This window comes from Gambusia affinis, linkage group LG04 (assembly GCF_019740435.1).
Source record: "Gambusia affinis linkage group LG04, SWU_Gaff_1.0, whole genome shotgun sequence".
In the NCBI taxonomy this organism is placed as follows: Eukaryota; Metazoa; Chordata; class Actinopteri; order Cyprinodontiformes; family Poeciliidae; genus Gambusia; species Gambusia affinis.
This window is the reverse complement of record NC_057871.1, coordinates 25,265,866-25,283,694: the sequence shown is the minus strand read 5'-3', so window position 1 is coordinate 25,283,694 and position 17,829 is coordinate 25,265,866. Positions and strand designations below refer to the sequence as shown.

Here is a 17,829-nt window from a genome sequence, read left to right as displayed (position 1 = left end):
GCTGTGGACCAAAATTTGTCCCAGTGACGTGGTTAAACGGTTGAGGAAAAGATACAGAAAGCTGTAACAAATTTTCCCCGTTCACTTTGTCTCTAATGACGGAAACGTCTCTATCAGATTTACAGTTCTGCGTATTTTCTCTCATCGTCGGCGCTATACTGCCCCCTGCAGGCGTGGCGGGGGGCTTTTGTTCTTTGGCTCTTATGTTCACCAAATGCAAATAATTTTGACACATTTTTCCACCAGTGATTCCACACATTTAATGGATGTTAGGGTGCGGGACACATGTTTGCTCCAGGATTACAAAAACACGATCCGTGTGGGGCTCAGCTGGGCCAATCATTGATTCATCACGTTTCAGGATTTGGTTAAAAGTAGAAAAGAGTCACAATCAAGCAGAGGTTAGAGTGAAGTCACAAACAGACCGATTATCCTTGCCCCTGGCGATTAAGACATCAGTCCAGGTTAATTAAAAATCAAACATTAAAGTTAAATAAATAATCCACTTGCATGGTTAAAGTATTAAAAGGAAGACATTTCATGTAAAAGGAAGAAAACCTTAAGACTCATCAGTGACAATATTATCAATGTTGTGTCTGTGGTCCTTATTTGGCAACAGGAGGAACAAGTCACTATTTTACAATAAAAGCACACGGCGACCGCGGTGGGGAAGGTTAAAAGGTTCTCATTCAACACCATGTTAAAGCCGAGGAGGAGGACTTGGTCCAAAGTGTCTGTAGTTCAGGTGTAGCAGCAGAGGTGAGAGGAACAGTTAGCTACATGAGCTAGAGCTACATTTTGTCAGTGTGTGTAAAACTCCTCAGCAAAACTCACATCGCGCTCTCGCAACGGTCTCCTTCTTTTCTGTGCAAATTTAGAAAAACAAAAAAACGATGCCTGAGACAGTTTGTGCATTAGATTGTTGTACCGTTAAGAAATCCGACCCAGCTCTTATCCTTCGACGCAAAAAAACCCTGGCGATTTGGACCTGAGCCGGTCTCGTTCTTCCCGCTCAGTGGAGATAGCTGGTGTTGTACTGGAAGGAGGCCATGTGGACCTGGTTGCGCAGCCTCTGGACCTCCAGGTTCTGGAAGTGGTCGTCCTCGTCGTTCTGGATGATGATTTTCTGCAGGTCTCTTATTTCGCGCTCCATCCGGGAGCGAAGCTCTCGCTTCATTTTGAGCAGAGCCTGGAAGAACACAGGAGACGTATCTTAAGTTTTCCCTGAAACAAGGAACGATGGATCCACACGGTTTCCTGATTTATTCACAAGTTTAAATGAGTTAGACTGATTGTGAAGTGACAAAAACGCCCCCTGCTGGACGTCAGGTGAAAGTGCTTACAATTTGGGAGTGTTTCAACACAATTCCCAACAAAATGTGAAGCTCTTCCAGAATTACATTTTCAGACTCTTGAGTTGTTTTTTGGCAGACTTTTAAATACAAAAATGAACATTTATTGTAACTTTATGGCAGATATTTCTATAGCAGTCAGGTTTTAAATATGGAACCTGCAAATCTAGAGGCTGGAAGGAGAGAAGAAGAAGAAAAAAATCAGTGGATAATAATAATAATAATAATAATAATAATAATAATAATAATAATAAAAACCAGAATAAAATATTTTTTAATGGAACATTGGGATTGGGGGATGTTTAAGGCAATAAGTCCAACTAACTGGCCAAGAGTATTAAAAAGTTGCAATACATTTATTTTAAAAAATGTGTTAAAATTGTCACTATTTTGTGTCGGCATAATATGAGATAGATCATCGGTGGGGAAAAAAATAAATAAATCAAGCTCCTCTGCCTTTTCCCAGATGTAGCTGCACAAGCATGATTGACTGCGCTAAGTCCCTCCTCCTTGCTCTGATTGGTTGTTTCTGACCCAGCGATGCTTTTCTGCAAATGTCAGTAGCAGCACAGGGAGGAGGAAGAACTTGATTTTTTTTAACAGTTTATCTGCCTCACATTGTCCCAACGAAGTGACAGGTTTTAAAGTATAAATAAAATATTTTGACACCGTTACATTCTGCGGCATCAAGGCATGACAATTTAAATCCAACATATCCTCCCCAATATCCAGCCTGTTGTCATTTTCCATGTGTGATATTAGATAGAAGAGATACTTCAATTACAATTATGATTCGGTATAATGTGCCTCTCTCATTTAGGCAGTTCTGCAACATATTCATTTCAAAGAAATGTTGATACATGCACATACTTCTTACTTCCTAATGAGTTTACCTTTTCTTGAGCTTTTTTCCGAACCTGGATCTCCTCCCGCTCATGTGCCAGTTTCTCAGCGAGTAACGAAAACTGAGAGAGACAAAAGGCGTCACACATGTAAGAAAATGACCAGTGATTGTAGCCGCTGACGGGTCGTCTGGTGTGTTTGTGTCGGACCTGATCCTTGTAGTAGTTCTCCAGGGACTCGATCTGGTCCTGCTGTCGTCTCTGGTGCTCCAGTTGCTGCTCCTTGGCATGAGCTTTCTGCTCCCTCAGCCGGAGCTTCTGTAACTCCAGACCTTCCTCGAATAGCTGCCGAAACATCTACACACACACACACACACACACACACACACGCGCGTTCTGAGTCATTTTCTGGGCCATCATCACAAACATTTTGGGCTATGAAAAAGAAAAAAACACACCAAGAATTTGTTTGTAGTGTTATGATTTTCATCGAATGCAACAATATTAAAAAAGTTGTTCATTTTCATAAATTTAAATAAAAAGCGGGATTTTAAAAAAATTGCAGATTTTACTCATAATTGTTAAAATATTGTAATGATGGGTTTTAATTTGTCACTGAATAATCCTATTTTCCATTTGCCACACACTAATGGTGGGCGATGTGAACGTAAAGTTTTGTCACGATACTTTGTGGGATTATTGAAATAGCGACAAAAGTGACAATAGGAATGATTTATTATTTATTTTTCTAGGTAACTACAGGGATGGCTGCACAAACACAAACACTGCTCTTGAAGAAAATGTGTACAAAAGTAAAGAATTGCATTTTGTGTCACTGGACTGCACCCAGTGACGACCTTTGATCATATTTTGATATTTATTGATGCTCTCACTAACCAAACAGTGGAGAATCCATCTTTTTTAAACACCGTTAATTGGATTTTACCGTGACAACAATGAATCCAAATGGTCGTGTTGAAAAAATGTACCAGGATGAATGACGAACGATAAACGCCCACCTTCTCCTCCCGGGTGCGCGCCCTCATCAGGCGGGCGCGGTGCTGGACATGGTAGTCGCGGTGGTACTTCTTGGCCCAGGCGATCTGCTGCCGCTGCTCCCGCAGGTTGCTCTGCACCGACTTCTGCTGCTGGATCCGCTCCTTAAACTCCCTCTGGAAGAAAAGGAGGTGAAAGGATTCGACTGCATGTCGGTGGTGGAGCGGGAAGCCGAAATGTCTCGGTTTCACTGCGGTGACGCTCACCAGCCGCCTGTTGTGGTCCTGGTCTCTGTTCACCAGATCCACCAGCAGGTCGTGTTTCCTCTGAGCTTCCTCCAGCTGGAAGACAAGGAGGAGTTTATGCCGGATGCAAATCTGAGGGATTCTGTTGACCGTATTGTGCCAACCCCGATAGCAAGGGTCACACAGCTGATAGAAACCAGTCACAGTAACGGTCACTCCGTCCGTTATGTTGGAAACTCTTTAAATTGTACTGGGTTCCTGGAAAAGTGTGGAATTTGACTAGGCCTGTCACGATAAAGTTCCCTTAACGAAAAATAGAGCCAGTAATTGTTGCGACAAATTATAGTTTTATGTTTTGAGGCCATTTTCCAGGAACATATTAACAATGCCATAAAAATGTCAGTTCACTCGCTGATAAACACCAGTTAAATGTAATTTTGTAAAAAAATAAAATAAAAGTCACCTAACACTGGAACTGGAAAGATATTTAAAACATCTAAAATAAAAAACGGCGACCAAAAACAACGCATAAAACATAAATAAAAGCACACATCAGAAACCATGGATTGAATGTCCTTCAGAAATATTAATAATCAGAAGGATGATGATCAATATCATTTTAAATTCATCATTCAATTGTTTGATTCCTTATTATGACAGGCTAGTGTAATGACAATCTGTATTTCCTGATTTTTATTTCCCATTTTACAGTTTAAATGTGTCCAGAGTAGGGGTTGAACCAATTAGTCGACTAGTCGACTCTAGGGCGTCTCGCGAGTTTTAACATTTCATGTCGACTAGTCGCAGTCATGTGATTGCCGGTGGTGACAGCCTGTGCTGATCTGACAGCACAGTAAACGTCACAAGACACAAGAAAAATAAGTTAATACATTAGTTTAAATGATATGTAGATGGATGCATATTTGTGGTTTTACAATGTTTTTAAAAGGAGATGGAGTTGCAGCTGCAGTCGACTACAAAACACGAGCCGTCTAAAACCCTTCCCGCTAAGGATGTCACTTAGCCGGCTCGCGAGTGTCTTTGTCACGACGATCTAACTAATACATTATGATGTTATGTTGCTGATTAAATAAAGATCTGTGGTAATGACATCTAAAAGATGTGCGTTTCCTTTTGAATGTTGGTTTCCCAGCAACTTATTATTTATCATAAACTATCCCGATGTTTTGTTGTTTCACTTGTTGCTGTTCTGTGTAAATGCCGTATTTTTCCGTGAAAACGGGTAATAAAGCCTGTATGTTACTCCAAAGCTTTGCGTCTTGCGTTGCTATGACGTCACAACGGCTAGTCAACTCGACATCGACTCGACTTTTATCATGTTGACGTTGACTAGAAAATATCTTAAATCGTTCAATCTGCTGAGTCAGCAGAGCTTCCGGCCGCGCATCGGGCGGAGGAGAAGCAGGTGGTTTCGTTGAATTCAGCTGTAACCAAACGGGATCCGTTCATAACAAGTTTGGCTTGTGATGTTCCAAAAGCACCATGTAGTCAGTGTGATAATTTGACTCCTATAGTAACTATCCAGAGATCATCAGCATCAGCCGGTGTTTAGAAAAAAAAAGTCAGACCCGACTTTGTGCAACAAACTTTTCCCCGCTGCTCACGAAGAATGATCTGTTTATTGCTCTTTTAATTCTCCATAATAGACTTAGTAAAAGCAGGAGAAGGGGAGTGTGTGTGTGTGTGTGTGTGTGTGTGTGTGGGGGGGGGGGGGGGTGTTAATATTTGCCGTGAAAATAGCTAATAAAGCCACCAAGTAGTTGTGAAGGGTTTTTACGCTTACGTCACTCTGACGTCACCGCGACTAGTCGACATCGACTCGACTATTATCATGATGTAGTCGACCTTAAAAAATATGTAGTCGTTCAACCCCTAGTCCAGAGTTCCTTTTTCTTCCCTTTACCAAGAAAGACTCCCATGTATTTGAGCTAAAAAAAAATTTAAATAAAATAAAAATCTCACTTGTTGGACTCGTTCTGACCTGCTGGAAGAGTTTGCGGTGATGTGGAATCCGTGAGGACGACGCGGCGTGCAGCCTGTCCACCTGCTGCATCTGCTGCTCCCACATTCGACCCAGAGCGTGAGGAGAGACGTGAAGGTGAGGCAGCTCCTCCCGCAGCAAAGGGAGCAGCTCGTTCTCCCTTATTCTCACTGGGAAGAAAAGATTCTGCTTTGCAATATCTATATTATACTTGTGGAATAAACACCCTTTTATAGGCCTTGAATCACAGAAATACCATAGAAACGTATTAAAGCATCACGCTGTCCACACACTAATTAAGCCACTCGTAGAAATAATTGGACCTAGACCAGAGCCTGGTGGGACACCCGCTGATACACACATGTAGAAATAGAAATAAACATTTCAGAACTGGGCATTTTCCAGAACAACGTGAGGTCAGTGGTGACGGGGTTGGGACTTACGTGACGGAGTTCTCCTGGGGACCTCGAAGCGTCTCTGTGCTGCTGTTTGTGTTTTCCGTTGTGTTTTATGTTGAGTCTTTGTTTTGCTAGGAGACGATCTGGGTGATGGAGAAACATCTCGCAGAATGGCCTCTCTGTACTCTCGCTCCTACACACACACACACACACACACGTCAAAATGTGATAGCCCTGTTTCTGTCCAGACAAATGTTACTGCTGTTAACCTGGGTATCCCAAGGCAACAGTTTTAGTATAGTTAGTTTCAATAATCAAAAATTATTCTTAGATATTTGATAACAGGATTATTATCATAAGAAAATGAAGAAATCTCACAAAAAAATTGATTTCTCTACATATTTCTGAAAAGCTCTTTACTTTAAATATTATAGTTGAAAATACAAAAATGATTGAAACCGTATGAGTTTCTATTCTGGACTTACAGCCTTCTGAGCTCCTCGGCGAGCTATTTGGAGTTTTGTCCGTTCCCTCTCTTCACACCTTCTCAGCTCCTCTTCGTAAGCTTTGCTTTCCAGACGCTGAAAAGGTTCGGTTTAATCGACACAGGAAGTGATTGAAAAGTCAATAGGGCACTGCTTCACATGAAGCAATTCTCGTTTTAAGGGCTTGTTATTTTTTGTTGCTGTTCTTATGATACACAAAGAAAAAATAGGAAAAGAACAGAAGCACACCTTCCTCTGAGACGACCTGTAGTGCGACTCGCCTCGTTTCGAATGATGAGGAACTTGCAGGTTGGTCTGTTTCCCGTCGTCCAGGCTCAGCGCCTCGGCCATGGCTTCCTCCAGCCGGCTCTGTACGGAGCGACATTCCCGAGGAGAGGCGGATGCCTCCCGCTTGTCAGGATCAGGTTGTCCTGGAATAAACGTCCCAGTTCAATGCATGGCTGTGTACCAGGTCGTTCTAAAGGCTGATAAAAAGATTGAAACTGTAACCTCTGCGCTTCCGACGGGTCCTCTTGACGCCGTCGCTGCCGATGGACTGACCGTCCTCCTCCCTCATTCCACTGGACCCGTCGCTTTCTCCCAGAACCCGCTTCAGCATCTACACAGTTTATTGTTTGAATTGAAGCACATCACAGGAACATGTTGGTTTTTTTTAAAAAGAAAAAACATTCTCTTCCTGAAACCAACCAAATATTTCAATGAGGGTCAAAATTGGAATATGAAACTCAGTTTTATAAGTCAGGTCAGTCAGTTCCTCACCGCGTGTCACTAAAATATGATATCCACCGCTACGCTGATGACACTCTGCTCCATTTATCAATGAAGCCTGATGAATGAAATCATCTACAGAGGTCACTACTTAGCGTGATGAGATGAATGTCCTGTCACTGTTTCAGACTTAAAGGATGAGCTGCTTTATCTTTGTGTCGCAATTTTTCCCTCATAACTTCTAAAAGAAACAAGTTAATTACTGGGATAACAGTACTTTTTAATCTGTTTTGTCGTTTCTCTAATTTTCTTATTTTGCCCTGAATAAAGCTGGAGACACATTTAGATACACTTCGCACTGTCTGTGCTGGTGTGCTTGATGGCTCTCTACGAAAACAAAGAGTGCAGCCCAGCGTTAGTAGAGCTCACGTAGAACAGTGATATTGCAGCAACTGCTGGTTGTGCTACCGATGCGAATCAAATTCAAGTTTAGATGAAGTGTGAACACACCAGGTCCAGCTCCTCCAGGCGATGAGAGAGGTTCTCAGATATGTGATGCAGCTCCTGTTCCGCCTCCCTGTTCCTTCGTCTCCGATAAGCCAGAGACTCTTCCGAACTCTCCGGCACCGACCTGCTTATTTCAGGAGACGAGACAGACGGTAATGTTGGGTTTATCTACACGGTTTCTGCATGTTTGTCATGTTCAACAGTCCACAGTTCTCCAGATTCTGATTCGCAGCAAATTCTTTGAGATATTTTAACTTTAAAAGCAGAAATATGCAGACAAATGGATGGATAGATGGATTTATGGTAGAAAGAATGGATAAATGATTGACAATATTTGGAGAGTGAATCTATACCCTGCAAAAAAAAAACAGTCTTACCAAATTTAAAAAAAATCTAGATTCTAGTGCAAATATTACACTTGAATTAAGAGAAAGTAACTTACAAGTAAATTTTCAGCAAGATACAGGAGCTTGTTTTAAAGAAATAATTCCTAATGTTGATTAAAATAAGAACTGGTTCCACTGGCAGATTATTTCACTTAAAACAAGACATTTTTCCCGTATCGTTAGACTAACAGCATAATTGCCAAAGTGGGGGCAATTATGCTGTTATGCTAACGATGTTATTAGTGAAATAATCTGCCAGAGGAACAAAATTAAGGAATTATCGACTTAAAAAAAGCTCCTACGTCTTGCTGAAAAGTTACTTGTAAGTTAATTTTGTCTTATTTCAGGCGTGCTAAGATATTTCCACTAGAAACTGGGCCAAAAATCCTTGGTAAGATTTTGAATATTTGCAGTGTGAATCCAACACTACGTTTTCCAGGGACCCTGTAATTAATGTGATGGGTTTTTTTTTTCCCCTACAGCAAAATTCTCACCCAATGTCTGTGCTTGTTCTGAAACTTGTTCCTCTGTCCTTAAACCTTTGCGTACAACTCAGAACTTCCCCGTCCTCATCCGTGTCCGGCGGCGAAGGCGTGATGGCCGACACCTCGTCCCGCAGGGTGAGGAAAAGCACATCGGGCTGGGTGCGGAATAACACCCTCCTCGGACCCCCGTTGGTCGGCTAGAAAACGACAGAATTTGATGTGATTTGGTTTAATACAACAATAATAATTTTATTTTTTTTTTTGGGGGGGGGGCGGATCTTGAGCAGAGATTTAAACCTTATTTCCTACCTCCAGTGTCTCTTCCTCCATCTCCGCCGCAATCCGCCGCTCACTGGAGGCAGAGTCGTCGCTTCCACCTGGAGATTAAACCAGGAAGTGATCACCGACCAACCAACTTGTTCTCCAAAGCAGTCTGGGTGTTTCTGCTCACCAGAAGACAGGCAGTGTGCCGGGGACATGATCCCGTTGGTCAGAGTCTCAGTTGTCACTTTAGAGTCCTGTGACAGAGAAAGAGAAATTCAGATCAGGATTAAAAACAAAAAAAGTGACGTTTTATTGCTGAACACATTTTTAAGGTTTTCCTTTTTTTGCAGCAATTTCAGGAAAAAAGCAACAACAGACAAACAATGAACGCATCAGATTTGACGAGTCGAAGAACGAAAACATTTCAGACTCAGAAGTTTTTGCAGACTCTTTGGGTTGAACTTATTTGCCCTGTTGTGACGTCAGGCTTTACGTTAAGCTTTGCAAACAAACATTCACAGAAAAAAAGGTCAGATGTGTTACAGGACTCGTCCCTTTTACGGTGGAAGTGCGGCGCTTCCTCTCTTCTGTGGGAAAACAACTTAAAAATACTGGTGACAAAACGGCTGAAAACACAGAAACTTATTGTATAAGAAGATAAACAAGTAAAAAAAGAAACTTTTAAGAGTAATATCAAAATTGTAACTTCTATAAAGGTTTTAATGAAAGTGAACGTTGGTTTTAAACCAGCTTCGTTCTACGAATCGCTTAGGTTGCATCAGCATTTTCACATCCTTCCTCTAATGTGCTGCGTCGCAGAAACAGGAAGCGTGTTTGTGGGAAAACGGAATGAGCCGCCGATCATTTTTGAACCAGTAGCCTAAATCTGGCCGTATATTTATTGCGATCACATTCTACCTCCACCCGTGTTATGTCAGGGTTGGTCTCCTCAGTGGATCCCTGACTGAGGGAAGCGGCTGTGAGGGGGCGGCCGGGAGCGTGGGACGTGTCCCGCTGGCTGGGCGGCTGCAGCGGGATGGCAGAGAACATCTGGTCCTGGTGTGGCGCTCCCTCAACGTCGACGGCGCCTGATGCTGGAGGAGGAGGGCCGGCCGGTTCTGCCATGCAGACACAAAAACAATGACTTTACATCAATTCCTCTGTTATTTTTTGCATTTGCTTTTGGGAAAAAACAGCATGTTATTCAAAAAGGCAAAGAAAGAAAGAAATAAAAGCTTTTTAAATGACAGTTAGCATGGACTAACCCTGTTGTTTGGCTGTAAGCGTCTGATCCGATCCTTTGAGCTCACTAGACGATCCAGTCTCCTCTGAGTTTCTGCAAATGAGACATTGTGTTGCTATTTTTTTTTTTTTCCCAGGCCAAAACTTCAATTATCTGAGCTTCCATGAGCTCAAATGACTCTTAACGGTTTAATAAAAAAACATGCAGGCCGCTTCGTAACATAGAATCAACTCATCAGGTTTTATCAAGAAGTTAAAACCTCGTGCTGGAAAACAGGTTTGGTTGTTTTTGTAGCTGATCACATCACAAAGAAAACTTTATTTGAGAAAGCTGCACCCAGCTTGACCAATTTTAATACAACCAGAGTCAGTCATGAGGTGACTTTCATAATGCAGTTACAAAAGTCAAAAATAATAAAAGAAGTTTAGCGTTAGATGTGCTTTAAATCATTTATTCTTCAACGAGAACAAGATGTGAGTGTGTGAACATTTTCTCATTGCGTGGCTTGAGCCTTCAGTGTTGACTCCGCTGCAGGCGGCTTGTTGTGTCAGCAGCAGAGCGGCGCTCCGAGTCATGTGCTGCAAACCCCACGGTCAGCCACAGGCTCAGAGAAAACGCATTAAAAATATCCTTTTCTACAAATTCAACTAAAATCTGTACAGTCAAGTCAACATGCAAAACTTTAATAATGTCATAAGTTTCCTTATAATAGGGGTGTTCAAAGTGTGGCTCGAGGGCCATTTGTGGCCCTTGAAATACTTTTTTTGGCCCCTGACCACAAGTCAAGAGTGGAAAGATTTGGCCAGTGAAACAGAGAACAATTAATGACTGGAAAATTGTGGAAACTGTCTGTATTTATTTTAGTAAGGTGACCGTCTGAAGCCCTTTTTATGTTTTGGATCTTTAATGACATACAGATTTCATAAAAAAAAAAAGATTTACTGTTGAGCAGATAAAACAAACAAAATCACAATAAATTGTTTTTTTTTTTAATTTAATACATTTTGTAGCCTGCCAGAAGTTTAAATTAGCCTCCAGGGCTAAAAGTGGCCTTATAATAATGAGATGAGAAAAACCAGTTTCCTTTAGGACTGAAACCATTAATCAGATTGATCGATTACTGAAATAATCTTTAACTAATTTAGCAATTGATTAATCATTCACCGGATATACAGACAGTGAGATAGTTTTAGCTTCTCCTGATTGAGATTTACTAAAGAAATTTAGGCAATAAAATGTCTTATTATTTTAAAAAGGAAATGGATTATTTGATTGTTTGCCTCTTTTAATGTATTTCTAATACTGTATTTAAGAAGACTTCAGTGGTTAATTGAAAAATCTGTAGACTGTGCCGTTTTGAAAATCTGATTACTCGATCGTCAGAATAATCGATAGATAAATTGATTACTAAATTAGTCGTTAGTTGCAGCTCTTACTCTATGTTGGGGGAAACTGATCTCCTGTCCTGTTGCGTCTCCAGGTTGTCCGGCTTCTTGCTTTCATCAGCGTCATCCTCGTTTTGGGGGTCACTGGGTTCATCTGAAGACGAGAACAGGATGGATTACTTAGAGAACAAATAAAAGAAAAAATAAGAACAACAAAATGCCAACAAGTTTAAAACAAAATGATAACACCGATTTAAATGCTCAAAATTGCACCGGAAGACAGAATCGTCAACAAAAATGATTTTATTAAAAGGCTAAACCTGCAGATCATTAACAAATCTGATGAGAAACATATGTGTGCCACCGTTCTGCGTCTCCTCGTTTATCTCCTCGTTGAGGTATTCCAGGAGGCCATCGAAGATTTCCAGGAGGTTCTTGATCGACTCTTTATCTCCTCTGACAACATTTTCTCCTGCAGACAGAAACTCAGTGAGTTCGAGCCTTTAGATGTTCCAATAAGTCAGGAGTTCACAACTTTCCAGCCTGTGATTCCCAAAATAACCTCGTCAGATATGGAGGCGACCAAGTAAAAATAAATATAGAATTATTTCATTTTACTTAGTCACAAATAAGCCAAGAGAAATAATTATTTCAGAACATTTGTGATTTTAACAAATAAAATTATATTTAATTTCATCATTTAAAAAGTGTATTACATTGTTTAATGAGACATTTAAAGGTTCATTTATTTACTTCACGATGTATCTATTTATGTAATTTTGTCTTTTATGTCTCTCCGTACATCTAAAGGGTCACATCCCTATTATTCTGAAAATCATTTGGTAACTCCCACTGTGTCAACCCCTGCTGTAAGCGATTTAATGCCCCGATTAAGCAAATAACCCGACCCTCAGGTGAAGAGACATGATTAAGGAAACAAATGTAGAAATATGGAGTGTGTGTCGTTTTGTTTCTGTACCTGCGATGTGTGAGAGGCTGATCTGAAGGTAATCCAGAGACAGAGAGTCGATCACAGACTGAACGTTGTGGACATCGTCCTCTTGACTGTTCGCTGATGCAATATAATCTAAAATGCACACATGGAAGAAGAAGAAAAGTAATTCGGCATAAATCAAAACCAGCGATCAGGAGATCTGTGCATCAGTACAGAAAACACAGATTTTTAATTTGAAAACATCACTTTGGACTTTCACTTTATCTCTTTCCTCAACTGTCGTTTACAGTACAGATGAAACGATCAATCGGCTTAATCGTGATGAATCGATTACCGATGTATATTAATTGATTATCCATTAACTGGAGTGTATGGAATCAATAAAAGGCTTCTGAAAGATCAACAGATTCAAAGGCGTAATTAAGCCAAAACTGTAGAAAAAATATCTACATTTTGGATTTAAGAAGAAAACATTTTTGTCTGTAAATATGTTCTACCCAGATCTCCTCCAGTGGCATTTTTAGCTTCACCTGGTTAATATTCTGTAAAAAAAAGAAAATCTCCTAAGCACCTTTTGCTATCCAATTATTAATCGGTCATTCAAAAAAAATAAACAGATAGAAACTTTACTATACAGATGTTAAGCCAAGCAGAAAGGTGTGAGCGTCTTACATTACAGAAAGCATTTTTTTTAGCAGCAAATTTGTCCTTTGTAAAAAATGATCAAGTGTTGGCTAACTGAATGTTATGTTTGTGCATTATAGGCAGTAAAATGTTTATTTTTTTCTATTTAAAAAATGAATTAACTTATTTCTTTATGTGTATTTTTGTACACATCTCTAATATTGTATAAAATATGATTAAATGGTTACATGAAAGAATGAAAAATGTGAACAATGTGCCCATTTTTCATAACAAATTTTTATTTCCTTATTTTAATTTCTTTTCTTAATTTTTTATTAATCGTCAAAAAAAAAAAAAAATCAAAAAAAAAATCGACTGAATAATCAATTACTAAAATATCCACAATCTGCAGCATCTTGTTTACTGGAAGAAGCAGCTGTGTGTGTTGGCATGTTTGAGTCTGTTCGGATGACTCTTTGCAGCAGCAGGTTGCAACATGTTTAAAACGTAAACATGTTGCACAAGGCATGAGTTAAAGGGCATTCGCTTCAGGAAAGATTATTCTCTAACCTTTGTTGCCAGTAGCAACCCGGATCAACCATCTTAACAACTTAAAGTCTCGAGAAAACGTGGCCACCGACTCGCCGATGAACAGCAACTCATCGGAGCATCTCCAGAAATCTTTCATCTCCCCAGGAGTTTGATTTTACCTGGAACCGTCTCCCCGAGGATTGTCTCGTACAACCTGACGAAAACATCTGGACCGCACTCCGACAGTGTGCTCAACTTCAGGTTTACGTTACACCTGCTGAGTAGATTGTTTGCCACATCAACCCAGTCTGCAGAGAAAAAGGGAAATTAATGTGTCAGGAGGGTTTGCTGGTCGGAAAGAAGATCAGAATGTCTCGCCGAACGATAACCAAATCCAGAACAGCAATCCTGTTTAAGCACAATGTGCTCTTTTTTTTTTTTTTGTCTGGATTTTAAGGTTTACATAACTCATTTATGTAACTCTCAGACAGAGGATTACTTTTGTTCAATAATAGATGACAGGGAAGGCTTAGTTCCAGCATCGGGAGCATCACTTCTTTTCCATTCAGTTCCATTTTATCCAGTCTCTGAACCTTTTCCATGGTTTTCCTTCTGTCTCTCTTCCGCTCAGCTAAACACTCTTCCAACTTTTCCATTATCTCAAACCACTTTGGCTTCACACTGCTCAAAATTCTCCAAACCTCTGCACCAGATTCCCCCTCTAAAATGCTCTTTGCTACTTCTGTTTTGGTCATAAACATCACCAGATCTGGCTAACAGTTTCAAACCGTTCAATCTGTTTCCAACCTAAGGTGCATCTACTAAATACTGACCTGAAGGGGGTGGATATTTAATCAATCACTTATTTTATGCTACATACTTTCATTTAGCTGTCATTATTCAGTAGGAATCAGTTTTCACTTTCATAAAGTTGTTTTTGTGTCATGTCTTTTGTCAACAAAAGCTTTATTTTGCAAATTATGACTGATTTGTAAAAGCAATAAAAAGGTGAAACATCCAAAGAGGGTGAAATCTTTTTATTCTGTTATGTATATTTCAGAACATTTGGATCTACACGGCCCCCCGCAGACACTTTAATCTTGTGACTGGCGCTGAAAACAGAAGCCGCCAGAGATTTCACAACAACAGCCCCAGGAACTCTTTTCCCAGCGAGCTTCAGATCTCTGGACTCGGTTGTATTTTCTAAAAAACATCTAACGGGTCAAATCTTTTACATTTTCTTGATTATTTACTTATTTCTACTGTTTTTAAAAACTGATTTTCACTCAGTAAGATAAACTGGCTGTTCAGTAATATCAATATACGATATGAATAAAACTGGAAACACTTTGGATTAATTTTTTAAAAAGGGCTTTTATGGTAGTTTAAATATTTCTATAATGTATGTAGCGCATAAATAACTAGTTAAGAGTTATTTATTTTACTCTTTGTGTAAATCTCGCTGTTCTGTGAAGGACCAGGAACCACAGCAGAGAGGGGAGGAAGAAAGTACGTAACTTTTATTTAAAAAATTTTTGTTTTTTTTTTACATATTTGTTAAAACTATCATTATGTTGTGACAGTATGTCATTAGATAATCTCTGAATAAATAATAAAATAAATAAAAAATCTAGCCCCTCCACTTCGTCACAGAAATGCATCACACTGTCAATCATGCTCATGTATGCTCTGCTCAAAGGGTTAAACAGAAACAACTTACCGTTACAGGAAAACAACATACTCGCCATCACGGGTGGCCATGCTAACTACCCTGAGCATTCACAGAAACACGAACACTAGCATGATTGACAGTGCTAAGGCCCTCCTCCTGACTCTCATTGGTTGTTTTTGTCCAGAGCTCTGCATTTCTGGGGGGAGCATTTTTTGTCTCTCTTGTACATTCTCTGTCTCATCCCATACTGACAAGACATAGTGATAGTCTTAGCAAATATCTAGAAAGCAATTGTTTTAGAAATGTTACAATTTGCAGCTTTAAATCAGTGTTGGAGCATAAAACTTTTCCAAAACTTTGAACATCTGAGCGTTATGACCAAAGCTGATCCTACTATGTATCATTTTTCCCTCTATTTCCCAAATATATTAAAGTGTAACTTGATTTATCATCTAAAATCCTGACTATAATATTACAAAATGTGGGGGAAAACTTCAATGTTTTCAATGTGTGTGGATACTTTGGCAAACAATAACTTTTTGCATACTTCATGACCACTTCCAGACATTGCATTTGTTGTCATCTTACTTTGAATGAAACTAAACAGCAGGTCACTACTCGCCACAAATAAAGTCAAAATAAATAAAGGTATCTTCTAAAACTAGATACATTATTACATTATTATACATTATTATTTCCTCACATCTTGGTGGTATGACTGGATCTTTTCTTACTCTACAGATCACAACCTCATGAAGATCAGCAGTTCGCTTCTTTAGTGTTTCCTAGACTCTTCCTCACTGAAATTATGTTGCTAAAAATCTGTAGGACCTACACTCCTACAGACTTTCCATGTAGCTTCCTGTTCACTTCCTGTTGCCAATCCTCACATTCGCTAAGTTTCTTCCTCATTCATCAGCTCCTTAAACTATCCTTAATAAATCGGTCTAACACAGTTATTAACTGCACAACCTCACTAGCTTGCTTCTTTACTCTTATTTCGTCACACTTACTACTGTTTCAGGCTAAAAGTTTAATTGACGTGTTTTGTTCTAAAAGAAACCAGTATTTATTGTGAGTGTAACACCAAAACATATCTTCCTGCAACATTAGTGCTTTCTCTAACGCTGTTTTCCTCAAACTTTGCCGGTTGAGTAAACTGAAAAGTACCAAGCTAACGTTGCTAATGGTTGCTAACAGGAACTTTATGGGATAAGGCTAAACGACGACCTGTTATTGTTGTAATAAATATATATCTACACTAAACGTTTGTCCAGCTGTAAGAAGCGACAACATTAGCCATCCAGAAACCAAACTTTAGCCGCAAGCGTTACGTGTCGCTAGCTTTCAGCCAGAAAGAAAATTGTGGTAGCCTTACTTCTCTCTCCCTCCTGGGTTCCCATGAAACAACTGTCGAAAAAAAATTGGCTGGGGCTTGAAAACGGATGAAGAGGCAAAAATGGGGGCGAAGTCCCAAATTGCAAACCTGACCCGAAAAACTGGTATCGGTGTTGTAGGCTTTTTCGGTATCAGCTCACATTCAAAACTGAGGACTTGTTTGATTGGACGTTAGCTCATTCTTTGTTTGAGGAAGTAAAACCTGATGTACCTTCTATCGCCCCCTACTGGTTTCTATGGATATTGGCCCTTTACAACTACGTCACTTTCATTTGGCACGTCAACGATCTCGCCATATTGCAGAGGGAGATTTTGAGGACGTGTCTATATACAGACATAAAAAAAGATAATTCCCAGTGGAATCTTGGAGCTGCATAACTTTCGTATCGTGATATGTCTTTAGAATGTTGTAGACCCAGATATTTTATGCTTTCGTTATAATGTATTTTAAACAGTAAAAGATTATTTATTTTGGTTGCTTATAATTGAAAATTATTTTTAAAACACACACACGCACGCACGCAGGCAGACAGACAGACAGACAGACAAACAGACAGACAGACAGACAGACAGACAGACACACACACACACACACACACACACACACACACACACACACACACACACACACACACACACACACACACACACACAATCTATTGGCTGTTGTAATCAGCCATTAGATTGGCTGATTATCAATCAGCATTAAAATGCAACTCAACTTATAGTTTTTAAAATGCTAACTCACAACAATAAACAGTAACTCTAAACCTGTTACAGTAACAGTACAGTTACAGTAACTCATTACCATAGAGTGCCATTAAAATAGATTTTTCACATGAAAAGAAAAGTCAACCACTGCAGCAAGACTTTAAACAGATTAGTATAAAATATACGGTATGTTATACACTATATATATATATATAACTAAATGACCTGGAAAAATTAGAAAAATTATAATCACCATGTGTGTGAGTGACTTTGTTTTTACAGGAGCTGCTCTTGAACGCACCATTCCTGGCTGAAACAGAATGGCTGCTCTTATGTAGCGAAGACATTTCATGTTCTTCATCGCTTAAAAACGACTCCATGTTTTAGGAGCCTGGCTCTGATAAAACCACAGCAATGTGTTGACCTCAAATGGTTCTGGTCTGTGGCAGCATTGTCCCTTTTATTGTTCACTTTTCACCAACGTTGCTTAAACTCATCATTGCTGTTCAAGCTGGAAGATCTTCCTAATTTTTCTCCTTTGTTATCTACACACCCTGTAATATCAAAAAAACTGAAATATTCTCTCTGTTTAACCCCAAAAGAATGAAGCACAGCTTTT

The 17,829-nt window shown here is 39.7% G+C and overlaps 1 protein-coding gene across 2 annotated transcripts; it reads right to left on the bottom strand.

Annotated features, from left to right (window-relative positions):
- Nucleotides 1-244: 244 nt before the first annotated feature.
- LOC122829341 (centrosomal protein of 95 kDa-like) lies at nt 245-16,705 on the bottom strand. Of its 2 annotated transcripts, none has more exons than XM_044113809.1 (21): nt 16,480-16,705; nt 13,609-13,737; nt 12,299-12,406; nt 11,684-11,791; nt 11,371-11,473; nt 9,957-10,027; nt 9,610-9,809; nt 8,879-8,945; nt 8,737-8,804; nt 8,437-8,624; nt 7,560-7,683; nt 6,831-6,939; nt 6,570-6,751; nt 6,321-6,416; nt 5,881-6,028; nt 5,438-5,607; nt 3,457-3,531; nt 3,214-3,366; nt 2,405-2,551; nt 2,246-2,317; nt 245-1,189 (listed from the first exon to the last, which is right to left on the bottom strand). In XM_044113809.1, the coding sequence occupies exons 1-21, from the start codon at nt 16,502-16,504 to the stop codon at nt 1,013-1,015; spliced, it is 2,520 nt and encodes an 839-aa protein (XP_043969744.1). In that variant the 5' UTR covers nt 16,505-16,705; the 3' UTR covers nt 245-1,012. The 2 variants fall into 2 exon arrangements, with proteins under 2 accessions (XP_043969744.1, XP_043969745.1); XM_044113810.1 differs by having other exon boundaries at nt 7,560-7,680; nt 16,480-16,704.
- Nucleotides 16,706-17,829: the final 1,124 nt, after the last annotated feature.

Bases quoted from the DNA above. Each gene is read 5' to 3' on its own strand.
- LOC122829341 (XM_044113809.1), bottom strand. From the start codon at position 16,504: ATGGGAACCCAGGAGGGAGAGAGAA. The intron at 11,474-11,683 runs GTGGCACACATA...TCTCGTCTTCAG, and splicing joins AAACGAGGAGACGCAGAACG to ATGAACCCAGTGACCCCCAA. The intron at 3,532-5,437 runs GTCAGAACGAGT...CTTGTCTTCCAG, and splicing joins ACCGCAAACTCTTCCAGCAG to CTGGAGGAAGCTCAGAGGAA.